The sequence below is a fragment of the Rutilus rutilus genome (assembly GCF_951802725.1).
Source record: "Rutilus rutilus genome assembly, chromosome: 1".
In the NCBI taxonomy this organism is placed as follows: domain Eukaryota; kingdom Metazoa; phylum Chordata; class Actinopteri; order Cypriniformes; family Leuciscidae; genus Rutilus; species Rutilus rutilus.
Window position 1 is genome coordinate 14,270,325 of NC_140209.1, and position 23,481 is coordinate 14,293,805.

At 37.1% G+C, this 23,481-nt stretch overlaps 1 protein-coding gene across 1 annotated transcript; it reads right to left on the minus strand.

Moving 5' to 3' along the window:
* Nucleotides 1-2,237: 2,237 nt before the first annotated feature.
* On the minus strand, nucleotides 2,238-22,988 carry LOC311290745 (uncharacterized protein). Its single transcript, XM_084409441.1, has 16 exons — nucleotides 22,963-22,988; nucleotides 21,540-21,563; nucleotides 21,340-21,369; nucleotides 20,898-20,924; nucleotides 20,534-20,563; nucleotides 16,538-16,573; nucleotides 16,109-16,144; nucleotides 14,299-14,337; nucleotides 9,824-9,871; nucleotides 8,930-9,094; nucleotides 8,577-8,624; nucleotides 7,943-7,981; nucleotides 7,405-7,452; nucleotides 6,479-6,517; nucleotides 4,846-5,010; nucleotides 2,238-2,940 (listed from the first exon to the last, which is right to left on the minus strand). Exons 1-16 carry the CDS (start codon nucleotides 22,964-22,966, stop codon nucleotides 2,885-2,887), a joined length of 834 nt encoding a protein of 277 aa, XP_084265567.1. The 5' UTR covers nucleotides 22,967-22,988; the 3' UTR covers nucleotides 2,238-2,884.
* Nucleotides 22,989-23,481: the final 493 nt, after the last annotated feature.

Consider the following 23,481-nt stretch of genomic DNA (forward strand, 5'->3'; position numbering starts at 1 on the left):
TCACATGACCTGTGCACTTGTAATGACACATCAAGGATGTTAAGAGGCTAAAAGCAGGTTTAAAACTTGCCCCATTGAAGTCAACAGGGTGCAAATTTTAAAAAGAGGATAACACGGTGTAAGCAACACCGATTTTTGTCGTTGTTCTCTGTATTGAGAGCACTCCAAATGTACAAAAAAATGAGCTCAATGTTAAAATTGACCGGAGTTCTCCTTTAACTAGCTTGAAAAAATGAAACATTGCATTATATATTACATTATATATTTCTCTATATATGTGTGTTTATGATGCATGAGTAACTATATCTGCAATATATTACAAATGCAGTACCATATCTGATCACATATACATATTATGAAGTGTATTACTGAATATAAAGAAAAATACATACATTATATTGTACTAGTAAATATATTGTTACATATTTTCAGTATTTGAAGAGCAGCAATTCCTTATGTATTATTCAATATACTGTAATATATTAAAGAAGTATTCTTGAAATGTTATATTCAATTTTGTATCATATTTGTGTTCCTAGATTGAAGATCGATTTTTATGTTGGCTGTACATTTAGCTAATAAAGGTTAATAGAAATAAAATAAATATAGCTAGAAGCTATAGCTATAGCAGTGAAGCATATGTGACTAATAAACTGTAAATGAAGTAACACTCCCAGTCTACTAATACATGTTCCTGGTCTTGCTACTAGTCTCAGAGCACACTTGTCCTCTTTTTTTCTTTTCTTTAGTGTGACACATGGCTGGTTTCAGACTACTGGGCACTGTGGGCAGAATACTTTTTACCATTTGATTAAAACAATGTGGATTTAGTCCATCCGAAATTATATTCCATCTAAATTATTTTCACAACTGCACTGTTGTACATGCATTCACATTTTCTTTTTGAGGTGGAGATTCTATGTGTAAATTTAAAAGGAATAAATAAGACAAGCAAATAGGTGAGTGTTTTATTTTTAGCAAACCTGCAAGGGCAACTCAGTTCCCACGTTTAAAAGCAAAGAGCATATTAGGAGCATCATTTATTACATCAATAATATATGATTGAGATAAATTCACAAATGGCCTTAATACTGTGGGGTGGGGGGGGGGGGGGGGGTGCACAGATATTCTAGTCATGTCGTTTAAAAAAAAAAAAAAAAAAAAAAAGAATACACAGAATAATTTGGGAATTTAATTATTTTATCAAAAAAAAAAAATCTGCAATCAGTTTGTCCCCCTTTAGGCATCTGAGGGTTTGGAGCTCATCATACATGGACATTTCTGACTTACAAAAAAAAAAAAAGAAGTATATTTACTAAAATGTATTTCAAAATGTTTATGTAAATGTTTTCTACTAAAAAGATTTCGGCCATTCATACATTTGGTATAGGAATGGCCAAATATATTCATATAGTCATATATTTTTGAAAAAACATTTTTCCCTCCATATATATATATATATATATATATATATATATATATATATATATATGTGTGTGAACAAATCAATGTATACTTAAAAAAAAATTCTATACTTGATCCAACAGTTGTATCTAAACCAATATATAGTTCAACAAACCAATATATACCTGAGCAAACCGATGTATCTAAACATATACAGTCGTTGAAGAAATCAATGTATAGTTGAACAAACCCAATAAGTACTTAAAGGGATAGTTCACTTAAAAATGAAAATTCTGTCTTTGTTTACTCACCCGAATGTTGTTCCAAATCTGTAAGAGTTTCTTTCTTCTGAACACAAAAGAAGAAGTTTTGAAGAATGTCTGTAACCAGACAATTGACAGCAGCCACTGAATTTCATAGTAGGAAAAAATAATACTATGGAAGTGAATGGGGTCCATCAACTGTTTGGCTACCAAAATTCATCAAAATATCTTCTTTTGTGTTCAGCAGAACAAAGAAATTCATACAGGTTTGGAACAAGTAAATGAAGACAGGATTTTCATTTTTGGGTGAACTGTCCCTTTAATGACTCTTCATGGCAGACACTAGCCGCGGTTCCGTTACCCTTCAAATTGCGCAAATTTAAATTGCGAATTGAAAATACGCCCAATGGAAACACGTAAATTACGCAAAAACTCCCATTTATCGCAAAAAAGTTTTTACGTTCGCATGAGGTGGTTTTTCAGGCAATTCGAAGATATATTTAGCAAAACTGCAATGGAAATAGTTTTTACGCATTTACAGTCACCTGACGTAGATGACGCGGTGTGTTTGGACAAAAGACAAGACAGAGCTCTTTATTAAATTCATAAAAGACAAAAGAATTACAGGAATAATGGATTCTAAACCTCAAATAAATGCCACAATCAAGACCTCGAAGCAGAAATGAGGGAGAAACACCAGAAACACCTCATACTGTATGTGCCGCTCACAGTATAAAGGGTCTTTCCTTGCCATTAATGCTCGGATAACACACGTACGTCCCCCCATATATTGCTATTTGTTTTTACTTGGCCAAAAACTCCTTGTACTAGTGTCAATTATATAAAACAGCACACTGAATGGTTTGAGAGATACTGCTGTGGTAAAACACATCTTTAAAATGAATGTGATATTTCTGACAATCATTGTCAATGATCAAAGCTGTGAGAGTCAACTTAGTATTATGTTAAGAGTAACACTAAAGGTGAGGCATGTAGTGAAGAAATAATACAATTATATATGGCAGTGTTTCCATCAACACATCTAAACCCAAAGAAGCTTTTCACACAAGACTTAAACAGCTCAAAAGACACTGATTCTGTCTCACTTTCACTGGATGGTTTCTAGAAGCTTATAAAAGACTGAGCTGAAATGCTGATGATGTCACGGTGATTGACACTGGAGGGCGTGTCTTATCTCATCAACCTGAACTCTTCATCTACTGCTCATTCTCTCCATCCTCATCTGTTTGGCTAATAGAAGGTGTTTCTCTTCCTGAAACAGAGACAATCACAGAAATTAATATAAGAGAGGAATCTGGAAATCAAAATTCTGAAAGCATGAGAAATCAAAATGAAAGTCAATAATTTATGAATGTGCTCACACATGAGTATTACGTTTTCGCAAGGTGTTATTTGACAGTGACACTGCCAACTACTGGCCAGGCATGCGTATTACAGCCTTTTTTGTCGTTTTCGCAGATCCGTGTGAACGGAGATCATTTTGACAACGTTGTCATCTGTTTTTGTACATCGTTGTCGTGTAAACGTAAAAATTAACGCATTAAAAGCTTTACAACTTGGCCATTTCCCACAGGACAATCACTTTGCTATTCAATTACGTTCATTGATGACTGTCTGGCAGCATTTGTTTTTGGAATATATGAACAGATCAGAGTGTAAAATGGCGTTTGAAATCTGAACGAATCATCTGAATGAAGCTACATCACACACGACAGATCATGATCGTGTTTTAACGTCGCCTTCTTTCAGCTCTTTCAGTTCATTTTTACAAGCTTTTCCATCTGATCCTGTTTTAACAACAATCACAGAGGAATTAGACAATGAAACTTTACATGATGGTCACTTGAAAACTAGAAATAAAATGAGGTCTAAAACAATAGTTCTTCTCAAGCAGGGGCCTTTGAGCACTAGGAGGCATCTGCACACAGTGGTGTAGTCTAGTTTTTTGTAGTGAGTATACTCTAATATAATACCCCCAGACCCCCAGAAATGGTGTTTTTGAAAAAAATGTTATTTTAAAATACATTTTACTGTGCAATTCCTTTCTAATTAATTTGAGTTAGACCGAACTTTTATTTTGGTGGGTTTTAGACATTTGAGTTTCTGTGTGTTTTAATAAACTATTATTATTATTATTATTATTAAGCCTGAAGTATACTCTGTGCAATAGTAATATATTTCTGTGCAATAGTAATATATTTCTGTTATAATTTCTTCAAGTTATACAGAACTTTTATTTTGACAGGTTGTCGTAAAGACATAACAGTTTCTGTGTGTATATGAAACGAATGAATGACGATCAAATGAAATGGTGAAATTCTCATCAAGTGACTCTCATAGCAGCTCTGCGATGAAATGCACATGTGTAGCCTACATCATGTCTCAATACAGTGAAACGCTGAAAACACCACGAGCGTGAGTCACGCGTGCTTCTGTGTGTGTGTGTGTGTGTGTGTGTGTGTGTGTAGTGGAGCACACAATGAGCGCTCATTCCCAGGGACGCGTAGAACAATTGCAGTCTCTTTTAGCTTTAATATTCATAGACACTAGTCCATATCGAGATTTTATTCATTGTACAGCAGCTACTTTTGATTTATTCATTCAAAAATAGCCAAAATCCGTGACGTTCTGCTTTATATAGCAAGTTCCATTTGTGACTGGATTCCGCGATTCGATCCGGCGCTTCGCAAACACAGACGGGGTAAATTTATGAATGAAACTGTGAAAGTTCTGACACAAAACGAAGTTGATACGTATCCTCACGCTTTTTTTAAGTGGGTATACGCAAATCCTTGGCCTTTTCTAGTGGCTATACGGCGTATACCTGCGTATCACGTAGACTACACCACTGTCTGCACACCTTCAGTGGTTTAGTGTTCGTACAAATGATCATTGTGTTTTATTTACAGGTCCAGTCAGCAGGAGTCTGGCTCTTTAGTAAAAAGCATTCATCAAATAAGTTGTGGGCTGTAGGCAAACAAGGCTTAAAACACACTTTCCACTCAACGGCATGGAGATTTTTATTTCAGTGTGATCAGGTTATGTGAACAAACAGGCTGTTTTCACCTGGCAGTAACAATCGTAACTATACGCAAATACTATTGAATGAACAAACCCTTCTTACTTAAAAAAAAAAAAAAAAAATCAAAAGACTCACCCTGATCTCCAGCACGTTTAGTACTGGGGTTACGGATTGCAATGCTCCTCCTGCCCTGTCGGTCTATGGATGTCATGTTAGCACCTATCGCTCGACTTAAGGCAGTCTCTGCAACAATCATGCGCCGTACCCCTTCACCTTTCTCCATCTTTGAGACATTAGCACCTAGAATTAGAGAAATACACAGAAAAAGTAGACATTAGATCAAGTGTGTGTTTGCACGCGAACCTCAACGATTGAAATTACTACACAGAAGTCACAGAGGATCACCAAGATTTTTAGGACTATAAAACACTTCAAGTGAGTAAGGCTTAAAAGGTCCCATTCCATGGATTATTTTATTATTTTAGAGTGTTTCCTGGGGTGCCCCTATAATGTTAGTATGTTTTTTAGATCAAAAGATTTTTAGATTGTTATAATTTAGAAATAAAAGGCATATTTCCTAGCCTGATTTTAGCCTCTGATTTGAACGCTCTGTTTGAAGGGGCGTGTCTGCTGTGAGACTTCAGTGGAAACGGCCATTGCTGTGATTGGCTGACATGCTTGAATATTAAATATTTAGCATTACATGTGGAACTCTCTCGAAAACTTTTACTATTACAGCTATTATACATTTTTACTATTACAGCAGATGACAGCCTGTTGATAGCGTGAAAAAAGATCTTATCATTGCAATGCAGTCTCTGCACTCTCACTAATGATTACACCAATGCAAACATGAGGTAAGTACAGTAAGAGCTTCGTTGTGCAGCGTCATTGATTTCATAACGAGTTTTGGCAAATGTCCAGATAAACTCGCGCTGTGTGATTGTGTGATTGACAGCTTGGGCGACTGAAAAGGGATTGTTCTTTGATTGCTTTCTGTATATTAATCACAGTTTAAGTAAGATTATTTTCATCCTACTAAGAGAAACGACGTGAAGTTGATCGTTTAGTCACTGGCTTGATTTACTGATGCATAAACAGTATTGAACGACTTTGAGAGAAAGATTATATGTCTGAACTTGAACAATTACACATCAGAAATTCACATAACCCACTGGATCTTCAAAGGCTCGGATGAAGGAACTAAAAAAATACTTTTGTGTTCATTTGTACATCCAAACACTGAGCAACTGCCATGCTTCGCTCGTTTGCAAGCCATGAAGTCTCTCGAGGAAAAAACAATATCGCGCTCGCGCAGCTCATTTTCTCATGGGCGGGCCAAATTCTCTTTGCGGGCAAAGAAGAGAAAGGGGAATGACGACCTAAGGGGAAGATTTCTAGATTTGCCCGTCTGAGCTTATATTTTCACAAAAATACCCAGGGCTTGGTTTACACCCATCAAAACGTCTAGCCACTGGGCGACCATAGGCAGGCTAGGGAAACTAAATGTTTAGGTTAAAAAAACTCAAAAAGTGAAATTTTCATGCAATGGGACCTTTAACTCTTTATAAGATTACCTAATAATACAGTATATATATATATTTGTTTGACACACACAGCATGTGTATTGTGGGCTATAGCAGCTATGGAGATCAGACTTTATCAAGCTTATGGGTTTTAGCAAAGCAACAAACTTCTTTTTCCTTGAACATTTATTGTCGCACAGCATAACACATTTTGCACTTGATGTTTTAGTTGTAATACTCACATATTTCTTTTTCAGAGTTCTCCATTTCATCAGTCAAGGCTGATCAGAGAAACAGAGAAATTAGATTATAGTGAATGAATAGATGATCTACAACGACAGTGATATGTAATGATAAACAGTTTTTAAAGTAAAAAGGGGGTAATAGGCTAATACTTTAACTTTTCATTTATTAAGAGTTGAAAGAAATGTCTTCTCACAACATTTTTTTAAACATCCATGTAGGAATACTGTATGTATCATGATGACCATATTCTAGGACGTCAATACACTGCAAAAAAAAAAAAAACCCCGCTTCTCTTACTTAGAATTTTTGTCTTGTTTCCAGTCCAAATATCAAACATTTATTAAATCAAGATCCATTTACTAAAGTAGTAAAATGACATAAGATATTAAGTCTTGTTTTCTGGGGAAATAAATGACAAGCAAACCAAGCAAAATTATCTGCCAATGGGGTAAGAAAAATAATCTTGTTGCTGTTTGAATTAAGATTATTTTTCTTACCCCATTGTCAGATAATTTTGCTTTTTTAAACATCAACTCACTTAATTTTGATTAGTTCCCCTGGAAAACAGGACATACTATCTTATGTAATTTTACTCATCTAGTAAATGCATCTTGATTTAAGAATTTTTAGATCTTTGGACTGGAAACGAGACAAAAATACTAAGTAAAAATAAAGAAAAAAGAAAAAAAGAAGCATTTTTTCCAGTGTGCAAGATACTGACCAAAATCTGATAAATCTTTTGATGGAAATAACATCACAACATTTATTTCCATCAAGAAGTGCATCAATTTTTGTTCAAGATCTTGAATTGACAATGCAAGAGGTGAGCACTCTGTAAAGTCTCCTCCAGCACATCCCAAAGACTGGGACATCTGAATATCCTATCAACACCTATCACTTGACTTCTTCAACATGAATGCACCTTTGTCCATCTCTGATCTCGATGCCTCTTCTTGTGTGACATCAGCATCTAGACATAGAGACATACAAACCCAAAGTAGACATTAGATCAAGTGTTTGCATGTGAACATCAGAGATTGAAATCACTACACAAAGATCACTGAAGTGACTTTATCAGTTTGTACATGATTTGTGTTCTTCATATTATGGTCTCCATTTTGGTTTGCGGCATTAAAAACAAAAACACAAATTGTATCTAAAAAGCTCAGGAAAACAGTTACGAATGCAGGTCAGCAACAGAACAGTGTAAAGTTTTAGCTGGGTGATTATCACAAAACCATTAAAACACCATAGCAGGTGTTGTTTGCAGTCACACGTTATTAAAGGGTCTGGAGAAAAGTATCAGAGTAAAAGTTTCAGTTTTCTCTTTAAAATTGAGTTAAGTCAACAAAATATTTATCCTATAAATGTCGGCTCAACATCGTGATGTCTGTCAGCCTATCGGCCTGACCCTGCGACAAAACACATTTCACACTTGCAGTTTAATTTGTAATACTTACGTATTTCTTGTTCAGAGGTCTCTTCTGCACCGGTCAAAGCTGCACATAAAAACAGAGAAATTCAATTATAAGTGAGTGATCAGATGAACATGACAGAATTAAACTCTGAGATGATCCTGTGTGTGAATCGTCCTGTGCTTCTAATAAATGCTTCGTTGTTAATGTGAATAAATAAATAAATTGTTAATGTGAATTATCAATATCAGCAGCTGGGTTAAATGTTTGAAATTGTTTTATTTAGCTCAACTATTGTTTAAAAAAATATTATATTGCTTGCTTAAAATGAACCCAAAATTTGATGGAAATTAACATTTATTAACAGTGTTGGGTGAAACACATTACAAGTAACTTGAGTTATGTAATCGGATTACTTTTTTCAAGTAACTAGTAAAGTAACGCATTACTTTTAAATTTACAACAAAATATCTGAGTTACTTTTTCATTTATTGTTCATTTATATTTACATATATTATTTACTGACAGCTCTCCTGTCCCATGGTGAGTAAGTGCAGAGCGGTGTGTGTGAGTGTGTGTGTGCGTGTGCTGTGTAAACATGACGGTTGCTGTAGTTCTAGACTAAATGTTAGCATTTACTTATTAAAAGTAAAGCGGTACTGAATGACGAATATATCACCTTCTTTCAGCTCTTTCAGTTCATTTTGACGAGCTTTTCCATCTGATCCTGTTTTAACAAAAATCACAGAGGAATTAGACAATGAAACTTTACATTCATTACACATGATGGTCAATTGAAAACTAGAAATAAAATGAGGTCTAAAACAATAGTTCTTCTCAAGCAGGGGCCGTTGAGCACTAGGGGGCATCTGCACTTTCCACTCAATGGCATGGAGATTTTTATTTCAGTGTAATCAGATTATATGGACAAGCAGGCTGTTTTCACCTGGCAGTAACAATCGTAACTATACGCAAATACTATTGAATGAACAAACCCTTCTTACTTTAAAAAAAAAAAATCAAAAGACTCACCATGATCTCCAGCACGTTTAGTACTGGGGTTACGGATTGCAATGCTCCTCCTGCCCCGTCGGTCTATGGATGTTATGTTAGCACCTATCGCTCGACTTAAGGCAGTCTCTGCAACAATCATGTGCCGTACCCCTTCACCTTTCTCCATCTTTGAGACATCAGCACCTAAAAATAGAGAAATACACAGAAAAAGTAAAATAATAAAAATCTGTAAACATTTAACCATTAATTATCATGCAACATTTATTTTGTTTGACACACGTGTGTATTTTGGGCTATACACTGCAAAACAATGCTTTTCTTACTTTGTATTTTTGTCTTGTTTCCAGTCCAAATAAATATCAAACATTTATTAAATCAAGATCCATTTACTAAAGTAGTAAAATGACATACGATATAAGTCTTGTTTTCTTGGGAAATAAATACAAATTAAGCGAGTTTTTGCTTAAAACAAGCAAAAATATCTGCCAGTGGGGTAAGAAAAAATAATATTGTTGCTGTTTGAATATTAAGATTATTTTTCTTACCCCACTGGCAAATAATTTTGTTTAATAATTAAATTTTTTAAACATCAACTTTGATTAGTTCCCCCGGAAAACAGGACATACTATCTTATGTAATTTTACTCATCTAGTAAATGCATCTTGATTTAAGAATTTTTAGATATTTGGACTGAAAAAAAAAAATATTGCAGTGTACAAGATACTGACCAAAATCTGATGAATCTCTTGATGGAAATAACATCACAATATTTATTTCCATCAAGAAGTGCATCAATTTTTGTTCAAGATCTTGAATTGACAATGCAAGAGGTGAGCACTCCAGCACATCCCAAAGACTGTCTCTGAATATCCTATCAACACCTATCACTTGACTTCTTCAACATGAATGCACCTTTGTCCATCTCTGATCTCGATGCCTCTTCTTGTGTGACATCAGCATCTAGACACAGAGACATACAAACCCAAAGTAGACATTAGATCAAGTGTTTGCATGTGAACATCAGAGATTGAAATCACTACACAAAGATCACTGAAGTGACTTTATCAGTTTTTTTTTTTTTTTTTTTTTGGTCTCCATTTTGGTTTGCGGCTTTAAAAACAAAAACACAAAATGTATCTAAATAGCTCAGGAAAACAGTTACGGATGCAGGTCAGCAACAGAACAGTGTAAAGTTTTAGCTGGGTGATTATCACAAAACCATTAAAACACCACAGTGGTAAAGACTTTAAAAATAAAACATGTAATTTACTACTATAAACAAATATTATAATGATGTTAATTGTTTGTGACTAATGGCGCTCACTTGTGTGCGACATAGCGTAGCTCTCCGAGTCAAGTTTTATTTAAATTTTGTATTGGTAGTGTCGTTACTATCCTTTCATGTGAGGTATGCTAGAGCTCATATTAAGTATGATCGAGTGACTCTGTTACAACTAGGAGAACTGAATTACAGAGGTAATTTCAATACAAATGCTCTCAACTCCTTCCCGGAGCTACATCTCCATGCTGGAGTGACGCCAGGCCAGGCCACAACAGGGGGATTTCCTGGCACCGTGAGGCCGACACAGAAGCGCGGTAGACGAGGAGGAGGGGGACCAAGACTCCGCCGACTGGTTAGCAAAGGCCGGCTAACTCTTCCGATCATACTTTTCGCCAATGTTCAGTCCTTAGTAAATAAGATGGACAATCTTTTTTGTCAGATGGCTACACAGAGGTACATTAAGGGCTGTTCTGTTTTATGTTTTTGTGAAACATGGCTTGGACAGAGGACCCCCGATGAAGCCATAACACCGGCAGGCTACAATGTTTACAGAGCTGACCGCAGCGAAACAGAATGCGGTAAAACTCGCGGGGGTGGAACGGCTATCCTCGTCAAACAATCCTGGAGCACCGACAACACGGTAATATCACAGTCATGTTCTGAAAATGTGGAGTATATTACTGTGAAATGTAGGCCCTTTTATTTGCCTAGAGAACTGCAGTGTGTTATATAAAGCACAGTGTATATTCATCCCGCGGCTAACGAGTATAATGCACTTAAAGAACTACACGATATGATTAGTAGGCACGAAAACTCATATCCAGATGCTGCTATGGTGATTTTAGGAGATTTTAATCATTGCGACCTCCGAAAAACTATTCCCAAATTTTATCAGTTTGTTAACTTTCCCACTAGGGGAAATAGGACTTTGGATAAATGCTACAGTAACATTAAAAGTGCCTATACTGCTGTCTCCAAGCCACATTTTGGGAAATGTGATCATCTTGCAATTCTACTTCAGCCCATTTACATCAAGAGGCTTAAAGCGGACCCAGACACAGTTAGAACTGTGAATATGTGGACAGATTCCGCTTTGGAGGAACTGCAGAAATGTAAAATTCTTCTACATTTTTAGAGAAGCCACAGATAACATCCACGAATATACAGATACTGTTAGCAGCTATATTGAATGGTGTACTTCCATCTGCATCCCCTCCAGAACTATTAGAGCTCTTCCTAATCAGAAGCCCTGGTTTAATGCGGATGTGCGCATCAAAATCAAAAACCGCAGTAAAGCCTTTAAGTCAGGAGACATCATGGAGTATAAGCATGCCAGATATGAGCTCCAAAAATCCATCAGGGCCGCCAAAAGGGCATATACCCAGAGACTCGAGAACTGTTACAGAGAAAATAACAGCAGAAGGATGTGGCAAGGAATACAGTCAGTCACCAGTTACAGGAAAGCTGCAAACAAAACTGTGATCCAAGACTCCTCTCTACTGGACAATCTTAACACGTTTTATGCGAGATTTGACCAAAACAATAGAGACATACCCTTGAAAGCCTCCCATAACTCAGAGGAGACTGCATTGCAGGTAACGCACTCACAGGTCCTTAAAGCTCTGAGAAAGGTGAACCCCCGTAAGGCTGTAGGACCTGATGGTGTGGCTCCGAGAGTCCTTAAAGTCTGTGCTGAACAGCTGGCGGAGGTGTACACAGACATTTTTAACACTTCTCTCCTCCAAGAAACAGTTCCACGTATTTTTACGTCCTCTATTATAGTGCCGGTTCCGAAAAAAAAAAACACAACTGCAATGAATGGTTTTAGACCAGTGGCGCTTACATCGGTCGCCATGAAGTGCATGGAGAAGCTGGTCCTACAGCATATTAAGAAACAGCAGACCCTCTTCAGTTTGCCTACCGCTCGAACAGGTCAGTGGATGATGCGGTGGCACTGGCACTTCACTATATTTTGCAGCACCTAGACACTCCCAATACATATGTACGAGTATTGTTTCTGGACTACAGCTCCGCTTTTAACACGATCCGGCCGACGAAGCTGACCGGCAAGCTGATAGAACTGGGAGTACCAACTACCACTTGTAATTGGATAACAGACTTCCTCACAGACAGGCCACAGGTGGTGAGGATGGGAAAGAAGGTCTCAGCTGAGCTCACAGTGAGTACAGGAGCCCCACAGGGATGCTGTCTCAGCCCTATACTTTTCTCACTATATACATATGACTGTGCCACCAACTCGGACAATAACAATATCGTCATTAAATATGCAGATGACACTACTATCCTTGGTCTCATCAAAGGCGGCAATGAATCATCATATAGGGACATGGTTCACAGGGTCACTGTCTATGGGGAGGACAATGATCTTGTTCTCAACATAGACAAAACAAAGGAACTCCTTCTGGACCCCCTACAGCCTCTAACCATCAAGGGGATTGAGGTGGAACGAACTGACAGCTATAAGTTCTTGGGACTTCATATCTCCGAAAATCTCAGCTGGGCTAAAAACACTGTTGCAACAGTGAAAAGAGCTCAGCAGAGGCTGCATTTCGTTAGGGTATTGAAGAAGGCCGGACTTAAAAGCAAACCTCTAACCCATGTTTATAAAGGCCTTGTTGAAAGTATCCTCACCAGTGGTATCACAGTGTGGTATGGCAACACCACCCTGGCTGAGAGGAAATCACTGCAACGGGTCATTAAGACTGCGGAGAGGGTTATCGGCTCTAACCTCCCCTCCATGGACACTATATACACCCAGCGCTGCAAAAGAAAAGCACAGAGCATCCTTAAGGACAAACACCACCCAGCTTATGCTTTGTTTAAATGGGTGGACACAGGCTATAACCTGAGACATCGTAGGCCTGTGAGCATTAGCACCCACAAGGCCCGTCTGTTTAAAAGTTTTTTCCCAGCCACTGTCAGGCTAGTGGCACAGGACATTAAGGAGGGAAAAAAGTATCCTATTCCATGTTTTTAATTATTGTAGTGATCAGTGCAATAGTAATTTATTCTATTTAGAGTTTTATTTTTGTACGCACAATATTACTATTATTTATTATAATGTGTATTTATCTAAACTAGAAAGGTTATTTATACACCGGTTCTATATCTCTTTTGTATTCCTTTTAAAATGTCTAGTCGCTTTCTGCTCTACCTCATGATGTGTATGTGTATATGTGTATATACATGGTGTGCGTGTGTGTACATATATATATATATGTGAGTATGTGTACGTATATGTATGTATGTAGGCTATGTGTGGGTGTATGCATATTACTTTATATATTTTATTTTTAATTTAGAACCTGACTTTGAGAAATGCATAAGAATTCCAATGTACCTGTACTGAAACGTACCTGTGCAAATGGCAATAAACTTTGATGACAACCATTGCACAAATAGCAATTTTAACACAGGAATGAATAATGTTTGTATTTTATTGCATTTTCTGTTGAAATTCTCATTTCCGCAACTTGTGTCATAACCGCAACAGGTGTTCATTTTGTTCATTTAGCCATCATTTTGAAAATGTCAGGTTTCAATAAAATATAAAAAATTAAGTTGTAATTTGCAATAGCCATTGCGGTAATGAAATAAATCAGTCAAAATTATTAGAATGATTTCATAGTTTCAAGTTTAAAACCGTGAAGATGATGTGAACTGTATTAGCTTTCTTAATGGTACTAATTTCTGCAGGCTGTAGCGGTAATGAGAAAAGCCAAAAACATGTTTAATTCCAGAAATCCTGGCTTCAAACTGATTTCTGAGAGTCTTGTGTGTGGCGATCTTCAATGGTCTGCCATGAATAAAAGTGTTAAAAGTGAATCAAAGGTTTGTCTATTTGATACGACACTAACAATGACCCACATCTTTTCTTGCAGGTGTTGTTTGCAGTCACATGTTATTAAAGGGTCTGGAGAAAAGTATCAGAGTAAAAGTTTCAGTTTTCTCTTTAAAATTGAGTTAAGTCAACAAAATATTTATCCTATAAATGTCGGCTCAACATCGTGATGTCTGTCAGCCTATCAGCCTGACCCTGCAACAAAACACATTTCACACTTGCAGTTTAATTTGTAATACTTACGTATTTCTTGTTCAGAGGTCTCTTCTTCACCGGTCAAAGCTGCACATAAAAACAGAGAAATTCGGTTATAAGTGAGTGATCAGATGAACATGACAGAATTAAACTCTGAGATGATCCTGTGTGTGAATCGTCCTGTGCTTCTAATAAACGCTCCATCATCTGCATGACTATATGCTGTGTGTGAACATTAGTTAAATAGTTAAATCTATCGTTAAAGTAACACTAAGTAACTTTTGCTCTCGGGGTCCCCCTACAGTTGGGAAACAGTATTGTCTTCTACTGCGGTCGTAAAATCTGTCATGGTAACAACAGGGGATACACATGCATTTGTTGACAAGCCGATACCCCCAAACTCTGCAGAAGGAGTTCTCACGTCTTAGGCAGACTGCCTGCGTTGCGTGTGAAATGTCTTCATCCCAGGTACAGTGGCATATATTTCAGCATGTCATATGAATATAATTTCATGGGTTTTATTTTTTTTCAAACGCCAAAAGATCGCGTAGCTCACGTTTACAAGCCAGCGTCATTATAGTAGCCTATTGGCTACTGTTTTACAGAATGCTAATTCAATTCAATGTTTGTGTGGTAGGTAATAGCCATATATCGTCAATATTATAATATCAAGCTACCATAGATGAATCTGCAAAGTTGAAAAATCGATTTGCATTATAGCCTGAGGCAAGACACTTTCCCCAGAAAAATAAATAAACAAACATGACTATCAGCCTGCAGTCATTATTAGCCTAAAAGATAATTTTGTCCGTCTAATCTTACTTACAGCTCCTACCAAACTTGTACACGCCGTTTAGACATAGGTATAATTTTGACTTTTTTTTTGTCCATTGCTGCTTTGGCCATGACAAAAACATACGCATGAAAGCTGGAAAACAAACGCTGGTTGGCCTCTCACGTCCGAGTGGTGGTGGAAGTGACGTATGCCGTAAAGCAGTCGAATTTTGTAGTTCTTTTTGTGCTCGGGTTACTACCCGAACCCCGAAGTTACGTAGTGCCAGTAAAAGCGATACAGTCCCCGTCAGGCTATGGCAGACGTGTCATTCAACCTATTGTTAGTTGATGTACCATCACAAGAGTCTTGGAAATATATAATGAAGGTTGAAAAGCTACATAGTGTTGCTTTAATGTGAATTATTAATAAACAGTATCAGCAGCTCGGTTAAATGTTTGAAATTGTTTTATTTAGCTCAACTATTGTTTAAAAAATTATTATATTGTTTATATTGCTTAAAATGAACCCAATTTTTTTTTTTATGGGAATTGACATTTATTAACAGTGTTGGGTGAAACACATTACAAGTAACTTGAGTTATGTAATCGGATTACTTTTTTCAAGTAACTTGTAAAGTAACACATTGCTTTTAAATTGTACTGAGTTACTTTTTCATTTATAGTTACATATATTGACTGAGAGCTCTCCTGTCCCATGTTGAGAGAAATCGTGAGTAAGTGCAGAGTGGTGTGTGTGAGTGTGTGTGCGTGTGTGCTGCAGTTCTAGACTAAATGTTAGCATTTAGCATCACTTCATCAAAGTCAATAAAAACTTATAACTAAATATTTTAAATTAAACAGATATAATTAATGTATTTACTCTCACCAGTTCAAGGATCCAATTCAAACATATTAATAAGCAGAAATAACTTTAGACAAACATAACATATGTGATCAGTCTGAAGCTTATTTCACTTTTGGTGTGAAAGGGTACTTTTTGTAGTTATTAAAAACAATAACAATAATTGGCGATCAGCAAACAGTCTCCTCATTTTACAATTGCTGTCTTAGTTGTAATACTTACGCAGTTGCTCTGAATTGTCAGGTTTCTTGCTTTCAACTGTCACAGCAGAAACAGAGAAATGAGGACATAATAATATATGTGAATTTTATATATATATATATATATATATATATATATATATATATATATAATGAATATATTCAATAAGTGGGTTAATAGATAAAGAAACACTGGGAAGATACTGTGTGATTATTCATGTGCTTCTAATAACTTTTTATTAATGATCAGTAAAATCCAATTCAAACATTAATAAGCAGAAATAACTTTAGACAAACATAACATTTGTGATCAGCCTGAAGCTTGTCACTTTTTTATAGTTATTAAAAACAATAACAATAATTGGCGAGGAGCAAACAGTCTCCTGAAAGACATGTCATGCAGACGTTCATACACTCATTTTACACTTGCTGTCTTAGTTGTAATACTTACGCAGTCGCTCTTGATTTTCAGGTTTCTTGCTTTCAACTGTCACAGCAGAAACAGAGAAATAAGTATAATATAAGTGGGCGAACAGATAAAGAAACACTGGGAAGATACGTCTCGGTTACATATGGTAACCCTCGTTCCCTGAGGAAGGGAACGGAGACGTACGTCGTGGTGAACGACAAATAGGAATCTCGCTAGAGAGGCCAATCTACTTCGAGTGAAACTAAAACAAGCCAATACACATTGGCGTGCAATCATTTGTATCAGCTGCGCAGCCTCGCAGCGCGGGTATTTAACGAGCAGCTGATGCGATTGCACTTCAGTTTTTTGCTGAGGAGCCAAGCCTGAAAAGCTGGACGGGTAGCAGCAGATGTGGCGACGGGACGTACGTCTCCGTTCCCTCCTTTGGGAGCCCCAAAGGAGACAACCGGTACCGGTACCGGTTCATTTTTCAAAAGTGTGTTTAACAGTTTAGAAGCAGATCTTCTAGAAGTGGTAAATGCCTCACTTCTCTCTGGGAGTTTTCCAAACTCCCTGAAAACTGCAGTTGTCAAGCCCCTCCTGAAAAAGAGCAATCTGGATAAGACCATATTAAGCAACTATAGACCGATCTCAAATCTTCCTTTTATAGGCAAGATCATTGAAAAAGTTGTCTTCAATCAGCTGAATAAATTCTTATGCTCGAATGGATACTTTGACAATTTTCAATCTGGTTTCCGACCACATCACAGCACAGAGACAGCGCTCATAAAGATAATAAATGATATTCGCTTAAATACTGATTCAGGCAAATTATCAGTGCTGGTACTACTCGACCTCAGTGCTGCATTTGACACTGTTGATCATAACATACTTCTGGACAGGCTGGAAAACTGGGTGGGGCTTTCTGGGATAGTCCTAAAATGGTTCAGGTCATACTTAGATGGGAGAGGTTATTATGTGAGTATAGGAGACCATAAGTCTGAGTGGACATCCATGACATGCGGAGTCCCTCAAGGCTCAATTCTTGCGCCACTCCTGTTCAACCTGTATATGCTCCCAATGAGCCAAATAATGAGAAAGAACCAGATCTCTTACCACAGCTATGCAGACGACACACAGATTTACTTAGCCCTATCGCCTAACGACTACAGCCCCATTGACTCCCTGTACCAGTGCATTGATGAAGTCAACAGTTGGATGTGTCAAAACTTTCTTCAATTAAACAAAGACAAAACTGAAGTCATTGCATTTGGAAACAAAGATGAAGTTCTCAAGGTGAACGCATACCTTCACTCTAGGGGTCAAACAACTAAAAATCAAGTCAGGAATCTTGGTGTGACACTAGAGTCAGACCTTAGTTTCAGTAGTCATATCAAAGCGATAACAAAATCAGCATACTATCATCTAAAAAATATTGCAAGAATTAGATGCTTTGTTTCCAGACAAGACTTAGAGAAACTTGTTCATGCTTTCATCACCAGCAGGGTGGATTATTGTAATGGACTCCTCACTGGCCTTCCCAAAAAGACCATAAGACAGTTGCAGCTCATACAGAACGCTGCCGCCAGGATTCTGAGCAGAACCAGAAAATATGAACACATCACACCAGTCCTCAGGTCTTTACACTGGCTCCCAGTTAGATTTAGGATTGATTTTAAAGTATTATTACTGGTATATAAATCATTCAATGGCCTAGGACCTCAATACATTGCAGATATGCTCACTGAATATAAACCCAACAGATCACTCAGATCATTAGGATCATATCAGCTAGAAATACCAAGGGTTCACTCTAAGCATGGCGAGTCTGCTTTTAGCTATTATGCCAGCCGCAGCTGGAACCAGCTTCCAGAAGAGATGAGATGTGCTCCTACTGTAGTCACATTCAAATCCAGACTCAAAACACATCTGTTTAGCTATGCATTTAATGAATGAGCACTGTGCCAATGTTCGTCCGACTGTTTGAACTGTACTGTATTTTCTGTATAAACTGTTTTAATTATTCTTATTCTTTTTATTATTTTAATTTCTTCTATGTAAAGCACTTTGAATTGCCACTGTGTATGAAATGTGCTATATAAATAAACTTGCCTTGCCTTGCCTTGCCTTACACACCGCGAGGATGGTCCAGCTTTCTCCAATGGGGGCTCAACTGGCTGCGGAGCATGAGAGGGGTGAGGGCTCCTAGGGGGTTGGTTCCCCGAAGGAGACGCGCTCACCGTGATCCTCAGGTCACCCATGTCACTGCCCGAAGCAACCCTCTGAGGAGGATTGGATCGAGGCAGCGGCACGGGGACTCCGCCCCTTTGCAGGAACGTGAGTCTCGACCGCAGCTCCGCGATGGTCATCTTCCCACAATGGGTACATGACTCATCCACAAACGCTGCCTCAGCGTGTTTAATGCCCAGACACACGAGGCAGCGTTTGTGACCATCCTGTGAGCCCAGGTAACGACCGCATCCAGAAACACACAGATAGAAAGTCATTTTTTCTCTTTTGAAAAAGACGCTCTCTATCTGTGTAAGCTCTTTTAGGGACTGCTCTCACTGGTGCTGAAACACACAGGGGGAACAGACACTGCGAACACAAACGGGAATGTGCACCCGTCTGTGCGCTCTCTCTTTTCTCGCTGTCTTACCAGCTGTAATAACAGCCTTTGAGCGCTCGCGGCGCACCTTACCAGCTGTAAAAACAGCCTTTTTTGTTTGCTCAGTTTACCGTGACAAACCACAGAAAGACAAACACACAAAGAAAAAAAAGAAGACTGTCCCCGCTGCCGTGTTGTGACACCCGCACCGAAAGAGAGATCCAAAAGGCTCAGTTCCTTCCACTCTCAGAAGACGCATCGAAGTGCTTGGCTCCGAAGCAAAAAGCTGAAGTGCAATCGCATCAGCTGCTCGTTAAATACCCGCGCTGCGAGGCTGCGCAGCTGATACAAATGATTGCACGCCAATGTGTATTGGCTTGTTTTAGTTTCACTCGAAGTAGATTGGCCTCTCTAGCGAGATTCCTATTCGTCGTTCACCACGACGTACGTCGTAGTGACCGGACGATAGGGAACTGTGTGATTCTTCATAATAACTTTTTATTAATGATCAGTAAAATCTGTTAAATCCATCACTAAGATGAATTATCAAATAACAATACTTTTCATAGCAATGCATATATTGGTTCAGGAGAGTTTCACACCTGTGATGTCTTAAAGGGATAGTTCACTTTGAAATTAATTTTTGATATGTTTTAGCTTACCTCAAGGGCATCCAAGATGTAGGTGTCTTTGTTTCCGCTGTAGTTTCAATTTTGATATTTTTAGGTCAAACCGTTCTTGTCTGTCAGTCATATAATGCATGTCGATGGTCACTGGCTCAAAACACAAGCACAGAGTCCAAATTAAAACAATTCCCCATCGTCCAAATGAAACAATTCCCCATCGTAAGTACACATTGATGGCCTAAGACACGAAACGAGCGGTTTGTGTGAGAAAACGAACAGTATTTATATTGTTGTTATCTCTTGAAAACAGCACATGTCGCCTTGGCTACTGCAGTTCATTGGAACGAAACCGTAGCCAAGGCGACATTTACAGGTATGTATATATCTATACCCGCCCGTGCCGTCAGATCATTTGGACGTGTGCTGTTTTCAAGAGATAACAACGATATAAATACTGTTCGTTTTCTCACACAAACCGCTCGTTTCGTGTCTTAGGCCATCAATGTGTACTTATGATGGGGAATTGTTTCATTTGGACGATGGGGAATTGTTTTAATTTGGACTCTGTGCTTGTGTTTTGAGCAAGTGACCATAGACCTGCATTATATGACTGACAGACAAGAACGGTTTGACCTAAAAATATCAACATTGAAACTACTGCGGAAACAAAGACACCTACATCTTGGATGCCCTTGAGGTAAGCTAAAACATATCAAAAATTAATTTCAAAGTGAACTATCACTTTAATGTTAAACTGTCAATGAAGCGATTTTTCTCTCTCACTGCATCAGCTGTGATACTTACACACTTTCTTTATGTTTTCAGAGATCTCGGCTTCATGTCACAGCAGCACGTAGAAACAGAAAAGAGGAGATGATAAGTGAATGAACATGTCAGAAACACTGAGAAGATTCTGTGTGATTCTTCATGAGCTTCTAATAATCATATAATCTGCATGACTTCATCAGTATCAGTATCATTCGGCATCAGTAACAGTTACAGTAATGTTGTAAATCACAATGTTGTATGTGATTCAGTCATCAGTAATATTATAGCATATTAATCTCTCACAAGCAGAACATGTGGTGAAAAATTATACATATTGACAAAGAAAAATAATTTCTGCTGTAGCCCAATAAAGCTTATTATCATCATTTTTAATACGTACACAGTCGCTCTGAGATCTTCTCTTCTTCTGTTACAGCAGGACATAGAAACAGAGAAACTAGATTATAGTGATTGATCAGATGAACAGAAACACTGATCAAATCTCAAAATAACAGATCGAGAGTCAGCAGGACTGTGACTTTAGGCCAATTGGCACTAAATGTCAGCAGTTCTGTGAGATTCAATGGCAGAAACACAGATATTATTATTATTATTATTATTATTATTTAAATCAACATTTTAGCAATCAGTAACAATTACTGTAATGTTGTATATGTTTTAGTCATCAGTATATTCATATCATGCAGCTCAATAAAGGACAATCACACACATCACACACAAGCAGAACTTGAAAATGATAAATACTGACTCTGAAAAATCATTTAAAAACTACAGTAGCACAATAAAGTAAATGTTTTTGTTGTATCAGCTGTAATACTTACGCAGTTGCTCTAGTTGTTTGGAGAGCTCCGCTTCATGTCACATCGAAACAGAGATGAATGAGCAGATGAGACACTGAGTGATTCTTCATGAGCTTCTAATAATCACTTCTACATGACTTTATATTAATGATCAGTAACAATTACAGTCAAGTTGTGTGTGAACATTAAAGCATAATGTAACTTAACTTAATGAAACTTACGTATTTCTTTTTCACAGTCCTCGGCTTCGCGTTACAGCAGAACATAGAAACAGAAATAAGGAGATTATTAGTGAGAAGATACTGTGTGATTCTTCATCAGCTTCATCATTTGCATTACGTTATATTAATGATCAGTAACAATTACAGTAATGTTGTATGTGTGAACATTAGTTAAATCCATCATTAATGTGAAATTTATGTAAACACTACAAATGACTAATGCTTGACCCCTAATAACACAAATAGACATAATCAAACACAGATCTTTATGAAGTTGTTGTAAATTCACACACACACACACACACACACACACACACACACACACACACACACACACACTTAGACGGCGTTTTTATTAATGAAAACGAAGCTTTTTGAAAACGCACTCCAAAGTGGATACATTTGAAAACGCCATTTTCACGTTGTAGTGTGTGGACTGTGAAACCAGTGGTATTTAAAAACGATGACGTAAATTTAGTCATGTGACGCATATTGTACCAATAGACCAATATTACGTGTGATATAACATTTACCTAGAGAAATGCAATTCAAAAAAAAAGTAATCATTTATATATGTAATGATCATATTAAAATAAACAAGATAGGCTAATAGATATTCTTCTGATTTTCATAAGAATATCTCAGTTTTTTATGGCTGTATGGACAGTCAACATACTCTATAAAACCAGCCAGAAGGAAGGCAGGAGTAACATGATCAAAATCCTCAGATATTAGAATATCAAAATGCCTCTGGATGACGAGTATGAAAGTAATTAGGAAAAAAATAAAAAAGATAATATCATGCACCTGAAGCTTTAATTAAATACTGAGCAACAGTGTGTATTATATTTTATTTTGTATAAATATCGCTTACTCGCAGGACTCAAGTTGAGCGTGCATGCGCAGTTACTTTCCACAAAGGCACACTTCACTTTTTTGTTCAAATAATCCTTAAGTGTGTAAATGTATAACTTTCTTCAATTTAATTGAAATTTGTAATTAAAATAAATAAAAAGTAACTGTATTTTAAAGTTTAGAATTAGATAGCCATGCGTTAAAATTACCCCAAAGTGTCCAACCTACTCTAATACTGTTAAAACCTGTTTACATGTGAACAAGGGCTCTGCAACATGAAAGAAAGCTATTATTTGTAACATGTACATGAAAAATTGTATTGAGCCAATTCCTGTATTACGCCCAAATCACTAAATGTTTTATGTGATTCAGTCAAATAGTATATTAATATCACGCAGCTCAATACTGGACAGTCACACAGTTCATTAATTACTGTACTAAATCAAATGCAGGCAAAACATATGGTTAAAAAATAAGAAATATTGCCTATGGAAACTATTTTGTACATTTAAATTGTACTGTTGCACAATAAAGCGAACTTTTTCTCTGTATCAGCTGTAATACTTACACATTTTCTTTAGTTTTTCCGAGATCTTCGCTTCGTGTCACAGCAGCACATAGAAGCAGAAATGAGGAGATTATAAGTGAATGAACAGATAAAAGATCATTTCTACGTTAAAAATACTTACCTATTTCATTTTCACAGCCCTTCGCTTCATGTCACAGCAGCACATAGAAACAGAAATGAGGAACAGATGAAGAAACACCGAGAAGATACTGTGCGATAATCACTTCATCTTAATGGTCTGTCACAATTACAGTAACGTTGTGTGTGAAATCACAACTGACAGTTTTTTTTAAGCAATACTTATTTGCATATTTTATATCTTAAGTCAAATGCTCCGAACAAACATAATCCTCTGATGTGATCCGAAATGCCATAAAAAAAGGAACAAGTGAATATTTGATTTTTAATGTTTTCATTTTTTGTTTTATATACTCCAAACTATTGTACAAAATACCGGATGAATGTGTAATGCACTAGACACACAGACGTGTTAAAAAAATACATGGTTTTCAGTTCATT

Coding starts and splice junctions, on each gene's coding strand:
- LOC311290745 (XM_084409441.1), bottom strand. Junction 7,453..7,942: donor GACCTCTGAACAAGAAATAC/GTAAGTATTACA, acceptor CTCTATGTCTAG/ATGCTGATGTCACACAAGAA. Junction 2,941..4,845: donor TAAACGTGCTGGAGATCAGG/GTGAGTCTTTTG, acceptor TCTCTGTTTCAG/GAAGAGAAACACCTTCTATT.